Genomic DNA, 10,819 nt, shown 5'->3' with positions numbered 1-10,819 from the left:
GCCTACTGGCCAGCCTTCCAGGATTCCAAGTCCAAGTGCCTTAGGCCAGAGCCTCATTCCCCCAGGACACTCCTCCTTTGTGACTTCACTCACTGAAGTCACCTGGGAGACAGTGCCAAATGTTCCACTCCAGAGTCTTGGCCTCTAGGAGGCAGGAACAGCAGGCCTGGCCAGCCCAAAGGACTCTCTGTCCAGGATGTAAATGAGCACACTGCTGGCCCATGCCCCTCGGGGCTGTAGAGGGCAGCCTCAGAGGCACTGGGCACTTCTGGGACCATGGATGACGCAGCTGTCCTCAAGCGACGAGGCTACCTCCTGGGGATAAATTTGGGAGAGGGCTCCTATGCAAAAGTAAAATCTGCTTACTCGGAGCGCCTGAAGTTCAATGTGGCGATCAAGATCATCGACCGCAAGAAAGCCCCTGCAGACTTCTTGGAGAAATTCCTTCCCCGGGAAATTGAGATTCTGGCCATGTTAAACCACTGCTCCATCATCAAGACCTACGAGATCTTTGAGACATCACATGGCAAGGTCTACATCGTCATGGAACTTGCGGTCCAGGGCGACCTCCTTGAGTTAATCAAAACCCGGGGAGCCCTGCATGAGGACGAAGCTCGCAAGAAGTTCCACCAGCTTTCCTTGGCCATCAAGTACTGTCACGACCTGGATGTCGTCCACCGGGACCTCAAGTGTGACAACCTTCTCCTCGACAAGGACTTCAATATCAAGCTGTCTGACTTCAGCTTCTCCAAGCGCTGCCTGCGGGATGAGAGTGGTCGAATGGCATTAAGCAAGACCTTCTGCGGGTCACCAGCGTATGCGGCCCCAGAAGTGCTGCAGGGCATTCCCTACCAGCCCAAGGTGTATGACATCTGGAGCCTAGGCGTGATCCTCTACATCATGGTCTGCGGCTCCATGCCCTACGACGACTCCAACATCAAGAAGATGCTGCGTATCCAGAAGGAGCACCGCCTCAACTTTCCACGATCCAAGCACCTGACAGGCGAGTGCAAGGACCTCATCTACCGCATGCTGCAGCCCGACGTCAACAGGCGGCTCCATATCGACGAGATCCTCAGCCACTGCTGGATGCAGCCCAAGGCATGGGGATCTCCCTCTGTGGCCATCAGCAAGGAGGGGGAGAGTTCCCGGGGAATTGAACCCTTGTGGACCCCCGAACCTGCCTCTGACAAGAAGTCTGCCACCAAGCTGGAGCCTGAGGGAGAGGCACAGCCCCAGGCACAGCCTGAGACAAAACCCGAAGGGGCAGAAACGCAAATGTCCAGGCAGTCGGAGATCCTGGGTATCCCCAGCGAGCCGTCGACCAGGGAGATAGAGGAAGGGCCCCTGCAACAGCCTCCAGAGACACTACTCTGAATAGGGGGCCTAGTGAGCTTCTTGCGGCCCAGGGAATAACATGGAGCTCAAGGCTTCAAGCCCGAGCTCTAAAGAAGTCAAGGGTGGAGCCAGAGAAGGAAGGCAGTCCCAGATGAACCGCCATTTTCGTCAGTTTCCTCTCTCTCCCCTTGAACTTGGTAACCCACGTGGTTCTCGCGTGGCCCCGAGGTGGATGAGGCCAAAGTCAAATCCAAGGCTGAGACAGCCGTGCGACTCCTACTTCCCCAGAGCGTGACCCGGAGCAGGTGCTGGACACAGAGCCTGTCTCAGCAGAGGGGCCCCACTGGCCGCAGCGGCTGTGGCGGCACGAGCAGGAAGAGCAGCAGGAAGGCACTGCTGTCTGCCTTGCGCACCATTTATCCTCCTTGCATCCTCCCCGGGGCGGCTGCGTGACCCTGCTGGGAGGCCAGACCGGGCTGGACTGAGGGTCAGGGGACCGGGCTGGGTTGGGGGTCGGGAGGGGCTGGACGGGGACGAGGGGCAGAGAGGCGGCGGGAAAGAGCTTCGGCTGGGCCGCGGGCTCGCGGGCACTCTCGGCGGCAGCCTCCGGGGCTCCGACTCCAGCTCTGGGCAAGATCCATAAACTTTTAAAGAAGCCTCAAAACATACTTTTAAAGCATTAAGCTTTAAAGTGCTAGAAATCTTGTGCCCCATATGTGCTTCTTTCAGTATTATCCTAGATCCTCAGGAGTAGCATGGCAACTGGAGAAAATGGGAGGAAAGACAAGAAGAAATAGAAGCTGATTTAACATCTAGTTTATTCAGTTTTGATTTTTCTTATCTCTACTGGCTTTCTCCTGTTCAAACCTTGTAGTGGTAATATTTGGAAAAGAGCACTTGGAAATTATATTCCTGTTTTTTAACACTTTATATTTAATCCTTCTCCTTGTAATTGATTTTGTAGCCAATTTACTCCCCAGCACCCCCAGAAGAAAGTTTTACAGACAAAGGAAAATGTTTGATTTTTCTTTTTTCCTTATCAATTTTTTATTTAAATGCTAATATCCAATTAATGGACAAACGAATCAGCTAATACTGGAAACAATGTAACATAATAGTGAAAAGCATGAACTTTTGATTTCTATAGACTGGTTTTCACTCTGCTACTAGATGGTCTTGGGCAAGTTGGTTAATCTATATGTCTCAGTTTCTTTATCTATAAAATGAGAATAATACAACTTCATTAGGCATGCTGTTTATTAATGTGTTTGGTTCTCATAACCCTATGGGATGGGTCCTATTATTATTCCCATTTTATAGACACGAAATTGAGTAAAGTAAGTTTAGATCACTTGTCTCTGGGCACATGATAAATACGTGGCAGAGCCAAGGTTAAAGCCCAGGCGCGCTCCAGCTCGGAGTCAATACTGTTAGCTTTTATTTTTTTCTTTTTCTTTTTGAGACGGAGCCTCCCTCTGTAGCCCAGGCTGGAGTGGGCAGTGGTGTGATCTCGGCTCACTGCAACCTCCGCCTCCCAGGTCCTGGTTAAGCAATTCTCCTGCCTCAGCCTCCTGAGTAGCTGAGATTACAGGCATGTGCCACCATGCCCAACTAATTTTTGTTTTTGTTTGTTTGTTTTTTGAGAGGGAGTCTCGCTCTGTCTCCAGGCTGGAGTGCAGTGACGCGATCTTGGCTCACTGCAACCTCCGCCTCCCGGGTTCAACCGATTCTCCTGCCTAAGCCTCCCAAGTAGCTGGGACTAAAGGCGTGTGCCACCACGCCCAGCTAATTTTTGTATTTTTAGTAGAGATGGGGTTTCACCATGTTGACTAGGATGGTCTTGATCTCTTGACCTCGTGATCCACCTACCTTAGCCTCCCAAAGTGCTGGGATTACAGGCGAGAGCCACTGTACCTGGCCCTAATTTTTATATTTTTAGTAGAGACGAGGTTTCACCATGTTGGCCAGGCTGATCTTGAACTCTTGACCTCGTGATCCACCGCCCTTGGTCTCCCAAACTGCTGGGATTACAGGGGTGAGCCACCGTGCCTGGCCACACTGTTAGCTTTTAAACTACAGCCTCAAGGTATACACTTCTAAGACCACAGCCTCATGGCCTGTTGCAGGATCAGGAAGAAACCAGAGTCGGTACTCAGGTGTCCCTGAACAGCATCTCTGCCTCTAGTTTTCTAATGCCCTAGGAAGCCCTTCACCTACCCCATTTATATGTAGATGTCCTAGCCCCTTGTACCTCAAGACGTGACCTTGTTTGGAAATAGTCATTGCAGATATAATTAGTTAAGATCATACTGGAGCAGGATGAGATACTAATCAAATATGACTGGTGCCCAGGAGAAAGGCCTGGAACAGATCCTTTCCTAGTGCCCTCAGAGGGAGAAAGGCCCTGCCAACTCCTCGCCCTTAGACTTTCTGGCCTCCAGAAGTGTAAATCACTACCTTTCTGTTGTCTAAACCCCTCAGTTTGTGGTACTTTGTCATAGCAGCCCTAGCAAACTAATACACCCACCACACCCAACTAATCTGGTTAGGCCCTTAGCACTGTTCAGTTAGCCATCTCTTCACCTCTTCTCAACTATCTCCCATAATCCACTGGAAAACTCCTCCAATCCTTTCACTATGTGAAGCTCCTCCCCTTCCTTTCTCCCTCAGCAGATGATCTCACTTCCTACTCTTCTGAGACCATAGCTACCTCTTCAGAGGGCTCTCAATTTCCCTCATTCTTCTCTGTTGCCACTGGCTCCTTTTCTTTTTAGACCATTGTTCTTCCTACCATACACATTTTAGCTTTCAACAAGGCTTGGTCCCTCTCCTTTCCATTCTCCATGTACCCGTATCAGTGTTCATACCCATTTCCATAAGTTTACCCTGCACCATTAACTCTGAAGCTTGTTCCTGTAACCAAGCTTCTCTTCAGTGTATAGGCCCTCATGATCAGTTCCATCTGCTGTCTCTTCATGCTGACCACCCTCCAACTAGCACACTCTGACCTCTGTACCAGCTTCTTCTCTTATCACTATTTTTCACACTCAACCAGACCCCAGAACTTACTTTTCCATGCCCTCCGACAAACAAAGTTGGCAAGACCTCTTGATTCTTTCTTTGCCTTGTCTCTCATGTACATGCTGATTCCCACTAGACCACTTCAAATCCTCACCCTGAGCAACTGTCCTGAGGAATTGTCCTTCCTGTTTACTCTGGCTAGCTTCCAGCCTGTCTTTCATACACTGCCAATGTCATCTTCTCAACATAAAATTTTACTTATGTTTCTACCCTCAGAGGGCTGGACCTTTGTTGCATAGAGAATAGAGGCCCATCTTAAATCCAGCATTCGAGGCTCCCCTTTAATACAGCTCCAGCTTACCTAAAATAACTAAGGGAGACCAACTGTCTACATAGGAAGAACTTTAGCTGGTGCTCTGCCCTACTAGAAACTTTATGGTCCAAAATTAGATTTTAGCGTTCCGTCAGGGATGACCCAGCTCAGTGGAGCTAATTCATGTTAACAAAACTGATAAAAGATTGATGTACCTCCCAGGCTTCCATTTTTCCAAGTTAGTGTTGAAAAAATAACTACCAAGTGCAATGGAACACATGTATTAACAGAGTCACACATACTCTGTCACTCCCAAGTGGGGAAGAGAAATAGGCAACCAAGTTCTAATGAGAAGGCTGCTTGGATCCAGAAGGGAAATCTGTGGCTAATCCCAATGGTTTCCTCCATCCGTGAACTCATGAGCTCTCCTGGCAGTTGCTTAGATCACAGTGACTGTTGTGATTGCATTTCAGGCCTGAATGTACAAAGATGTGACCTTGATTAGGTTTTAGTGTTTTCCCACCCACAGGATTATCTCATAGGACATTTTACTTCTATATGTTGCTAATGTCATTCACTGTGTTGGTTTCTTTGTTCATTCATTTGTTTATATGTTTGCTTATTTAGCTCTCAGCCACCTTATTTCCAAATTCTCCTCACTATATGGAGTGTCCTCAGAATTTCTCTGAATAGACTTTAGGCCATGACCCAGCAGCCTCTGAAACCCTGAACAGAACCCACCAACTGGTCTAGCCAGGGCCTGAAAATATGTGTACCACTCTTGAGTCAAAGGCACTAACACTGAATGAAGGGGAAAAGGGACCTGAAGCAAAGAGGTTGAGAAAAAGGAGTGATGCAGAGCTAAAGAGGAAAACAAGTGAGGCATTTGTGAGGAATAAGTGTTTTAGTTTACTTGCATTACACGTCCCTTCACCCCCTATATTATTAGTCAGCCCTGGCCGCCACAACAAAGTACCATAGACTAGGTGGTTTAAATAATAGAAATTAATTTTTTCATGGTTCTGGAGGCTAGGAGATCCAAGATTAAGATGCTGGCTGATGGCTAATGTGCTCTTTTCCTGGCTTGCAGACACCCGCCTTCTCACTGTGTCCTCACGTGGCACAGAGAGAAAGAGAGATCTCTCTGTCTCTTCATATAGTTCTACAGTCCAATTGGATTAGAACCCCACCTTATGTCCCCCATTTCACATTAATTACCTCCTAAAGACCCTGTCTTCAGATAGAGTCACATTGGAGGTTAGAGCTTCAGCATATGAATTTGGGAAGGGGAACACAATTCAATATACAACACTCCCCCTCAAAAAGAGTATATGTAAAGTTTCTGCCCATTTCTTCAGTGAAGGAGAGCTAATGGATAGTGGGATACTTAGATATAGTGTGATTACAGATATAAATTCTTACCCAACATTATTAGCTTTATAGGTCTAGGTTATTAGCTAGATTGGGAAACAGTTCAGCCAGATAAGTAAATCTTGTTCTTTTAAGATAAGTGAACCTAGGGGCTTCAAAGACAGTTCTATTAAGATGCCTAAATTTTATTTAATGTCTTTTGGAGTGTGAGGAATTAAACCCTTAAACTAAAAAGTCCAACTGTGTTTAGTTGGAATTAACTTACTTCTTTACAGAAAGCCAAACTATGTAGATGGGTTTCCCCTTAAATTCTTCCTTGAAATTGTGTTCTTCAGATGGGGAGGCCTTAAGTCGGGTTCACTAGGATTACACTTGGGATCAACACCTGTGAGGGAGTGAAGGAAACAGGATTAGGCACATGGAGAAGTTGAACTGCGACAGACTTACAGGAGATATCTCAGCTGATCTTACAGGATGTTCTGGAAATAAGATGGTCCTTCAGCATAGCCAAGAGTTGAGGCAAGAGGTCTCAGTCTTTGTAGCCTCATGTCAAATAGTCATTGGCTATGGAGTGTCTCTAGGGAAGGGGCATAAGTGTCTTCCTTCCACAGAAAGCAGTTCCCAGGAAGGGACTCAGTCATAAGCCTTCTGCAGCCAACCCTGCTGGCAACTGAGAGAACACGTGCTTCAGTCGGTAAAGAGGGGTGTGGTTCTGCATCCCAGCATCCGCTACAGGGAATAAGGGTGAGGGCAAGGGTCCCTAGATATTAGTTATACATTAAAATCTATTGACATTCTTCTACTTGGGATTCATTTTTTTTTTCTTGTGGTTAAGAGATCATCTTTGTACTAGAGGTTGAAGATTTTATATGTAGAAGCCCTCTGAAAATGCTGGGTTGTGGCCAGCTGGGACTGGTTATTAGTTGTAGAATTAAAATGCCCTGCATTTCCAGTCATGTCATTACAGGTATAAGGGAGGGTGGAGCTAGACCCCATTGTACACTTAATTGAAAATTACTGATAGATGATGTAATGAGGAGCAAGTTTCAGACAAGCCTGGACATTTATTTTGGAGGAGCTGGTTTCCACTGAGGTATGTGTGGTTTCTATAACCTTCCTGGATTTTTTTTCCTGAGATTGCTTATGTTCATTTGCTAGAATTAGCAGAGAGATTATGAAGATGGAATATAGTCCACTTTTGTATGAGTGTTCCTCAACACTTGGCTGGCTGTTAGTGTGGTTAGGTTTAATGAACTCATTTAATAACAATATTCCTGCAGAGAATTTTATTGAGTACTAAATTCTTAAATTTAATAATGCAAAACATATTTATATAGCGTTAATAATGGTTGCAAGACTTGCAGGGAGTAAAATACGGGAAGGTTAAGTGTAATGGATTAATTAAGTAAGAAAGCCCAAACTACTTTTCAAAGTGACTCCATAATAATCTTCACTTTGTTTTAAGGAATAAAGTAGACCATATCAAATGCCACTTGTGTGTGTTAGTTTAAAAGCAGTATTCAAAGCTAGCACATTTAGATCAGGGGAAACACAAACACAGCGAAATATTCTGCTTGGCAAACAGAATTTTGTTTCCTGTACTCATCCATTAAGTTGAATAACTTGATTTTCTTACAAGTCAACAATATGTTTCTTCCATGTGCAGAAATCAGTGGGAACTTTCTAGTCAACTCCCAAACAACAGCAGTTTGTATCAGCAGCAGTCCACATAAGCATTTGGGAAATGTTTTTAATTGCTTTAATTGCATATTAGGGAAATTACACAAACTTCTTCATATAGCTTTTTAAAAGTAAGCAATTCATTTAAATTGGCTAGGGCTTTTAAGCTGGTATAAATGTCCTTTATGTGATACATTCAAAATTATCTTTAGCAAACTTTTGAGGATGATAAATGTGTTTTGTAATTTATTATCCTAACAAATTGGTTAGACCTGAAGAAGATGTGTCCCTCAGAGTCCCTATCTGCAACATAGGGATAGAAAAGATATGCCAATTAGGAGGTGATGAGGCAAGAGATGATTAAATTCATACACCTTGAGTTCTCTAGAGTCCTCAAAGGCAATTTTGAGGATGAGTTTTGTGGATTTTGTTTATAGAGAGGTAATTACTCCAAACAGGAGTACTGAGGGAGAGTTTTGAACTCATTTTGTGCTACCATCGCATTATAGAGGAGTGAATTTTAGGTTTCTGAAATATTAAAAAGACTAGAAGTTGTATAGTTTCCAATGAAATCCATCCCCATCACATTAGGAAGGCCCATTGGTTAGGCATGTGTTTAGTTATTTTATTTGAGACATCACGAATTCTAGGGTGAGCAGCTTAATGATGTCTTCAGTGAACCTTTCCCTTTTCTTTGTTCATCTTCACATTTTGCCATCCTTAAATTATAGGCTTGTTCACATGCTTATTGCCCCAGGGTCGCAAGATTATTCTCCCCATGCAGGTTGCTGCTCCCCATGCAGGTGTTGCTGCATTGCCAGGTGCCATGTTTCAGGCATGAAGAACATAGAAAGAGGAAGTAGGAAATCATGACACCTAAGTCAAAAAAGAAAAACTTTCCCAGAACCTTCAAGGTTTGTTTCGTTGGCTGCATACTATTACATTGTGTGGATACAGCATAACTAACTAGTCCTGGGAATGGATTTTGAGGGGCTGTTTATGGCACCCAGTCTTGGACTAATAGACATTTTGAAGGATGACAGTGACCTATAGCTCTCAGATCCAGTGTTGACTTATTGTTCATCAAGCCTCCCATGGTTCTAGTTTTGCTTCCCTTGTGGCCCTCATCTGCCAGGCTCAACCTGAGCCTGATCCTTATCTCAGGCCAGAGGGAGGTAAGAGATGAGTCCCAAGCACCCTGGGGCACAGCATCTACTTGCATTGGCATCCAGACAGGTTCTGGCCTGGTGTCTCAGTTCTGAAACGTATGTCCCCACTTTGCCTTATTTCCTGGGCCTGGCTGCCTGCCTTGGAAATCTACCAGCCCTCAGTCCCTTGAGGACCTGGCCTGCCTGGTTCTTGTCTGCTGCCTCCAGAAAGGGAAATTCTCTTCAAGCTTCTGCCTGGGTTCTGCCCTTGGCTGACAGACTCACTTGATGATGCCTGGTTGCCATGGCTTCAGAGTATTGCCAACTCCCATGACCTAGATCCCTGACCTCTCCCTACCCATCTTCCCTCCATCCACTTCCACCACCCCCAGCATGGTGAACAAGGTTATACGTGGTTTAAGAAGTCAGATAGATACTAGATACTCAAAATTCCTAATGAAAAACAACACTCATCTGTCCATCTGCCCTATTCCAATTCTTTGTAAGACTGATCACACTTTTAGCTGTTTCTCCTCACGTTTGCCTCTATAATTTATAATAATTTGCTTACATTACTATTGCTTCAAGTTTTCTTCAATTGTAGATATTGTGTATTGATTTTACACCAAGGAATATGCGGATTTAATGCCTCTCTCCAAATATGCACCGGCTTCTCCTTTACCTATTCTCCTAATCATAATGTTTGATTAGATCAACAGTCTCACTTCTTGTCATATAAGAGAGAAATAGGATAGTTTCTTGTTTATGCCACTTTTACTTGGTTATTGGTTATATGCACCCAAGCCCAATATATTGTGTTTCTGTCTTTCTTGTGAACACCCTCCTTTTGGTGGTGTCCCTCTCCTGGCAGCTTCCTGAGAAGCATAGTGACAGCTAATGTTTTGAGAAATGTCTTGATTCTGCCCTTTCATTTGATTGATTGTTTTACTGGGCATAGAATTTGAGGTTAGAAATTGTTTTCTCTTGGAATTTTGAAGTGATTGTTTATTCTAGCACCCAGTATTGCTATTAAAACTAGTTGCCACGATTCCCAATCCTTTTTTGAGACCTGTTGTTGTTTCTCTTTTTCTCTTCTGAAAGCTTTTGGGATTCTGTCTTTGCCCAATGTTCTGATATTTCATGTCTTTTTTAAAAAAAAATCGATCCTGTGGTCCTTTGTGGACCTTATCTTATGGAAACTGATATTCTTAAGTTCTAGGAAATGTCTTAAATTATATCTGTGATAGTTTCCTCCCCTCCTTCTTCTTTGTCATTCTTTCTGGAACTATCCAATGTAATTTGGATGTCAAATATTCCAAAGTGAGCTTATTTTTTAACCCTTTCTTTCGTATTTTCTAGTTCTTTGTTTTTCACTCCTAGTGTTGCTGTTCTATTTTCTGGGAGATTTTCTCAATTTTACTTTTGAATTCATGTATTAAAATTTCAGTTTCTGCTTTTAATTTTTAAGAATTCTTTATGTTATAGTTATTCTCTGTGCTTTTTAATTTTTTAATTAAAAAACATTTTTTTGAGATGGAGTCTCACTCTGTCACCCAGGCTGGAGTACAATGGCACGATCTCAGCTCACTGCCACCTTTGCCTCCCAGGTTCAAGGGATTCTTCTGCCTTGCCTCCAAGTAGCTGACATTACAGACACCTGCCACCACGCCCAGCTAGTTTTTGTATTTTTAGTAGACACGGTGTTTCACCATGTTGGTGAGGCTGGTCTCAAACTCCTGACCTCAAGTGATCCTCCTGCCTTAGCCTCCCAAAGTGCTGGAATTACAGGCGTGATCCACCGCACCTGGACTGAGTGTTCCTTTTTAAAAACTTTTTATTATTGTTCTGTGAAAATTATGTCATTGTTTAACTGTATACTGATGTCCATGATAGGTTTTTGGAAGTTTTGTAATCTTCCAGCATTATTTCTGTTTCCTCTGAGTTCTTT

The 10,819-nt window shown here is 44.3% G+C and overlaps 2 protein-coding genes across 2 annotated transcripts in view; both read left to right on the top strand.

Annotated features, from left to right (window-relative positions):
- Positions 1–10,819, top strand: part of MCC (MCC regulator of WNT signaling pathway) — a 465,432-nt gene that overhangs the window by 49,974 nt on the left and 404,639 nt on the right. The gene's annotated exons all lie outside the window — the stretch shown is intronic.
- TSSK1B (testis specific serine kinase 1B) lies at positions 90–2,268 on the top strand. The gene has a single exon (XM_003900000.3). It carries the CDS (start codon positions 277–279, stop codon positions 1,375–1,377), a length of 1,101 nt encoding a protein of 366 aa, XP_003900049.1. The 5' UTR covers positions 90–276; the 3' UTR covers positions 1,378–2,268.

This window comes from Papio anubis, chromosome 5 (assembly GCF_008728515.1).
Source record: "Papio anubis isolate 15944 chromosome 5, Panubis1.0, whole genome shotgun sequence".
NCBI classification, from domain to species: domain Eukaryota; kingdom Metazoa; phylum Chordata; class Mammalia; order Primates; family Cercopithecidae; genus Papio; species Papio anubis.
This window is presented reverse-complemented; position numbering and strand designations above follow the sequence as displayed.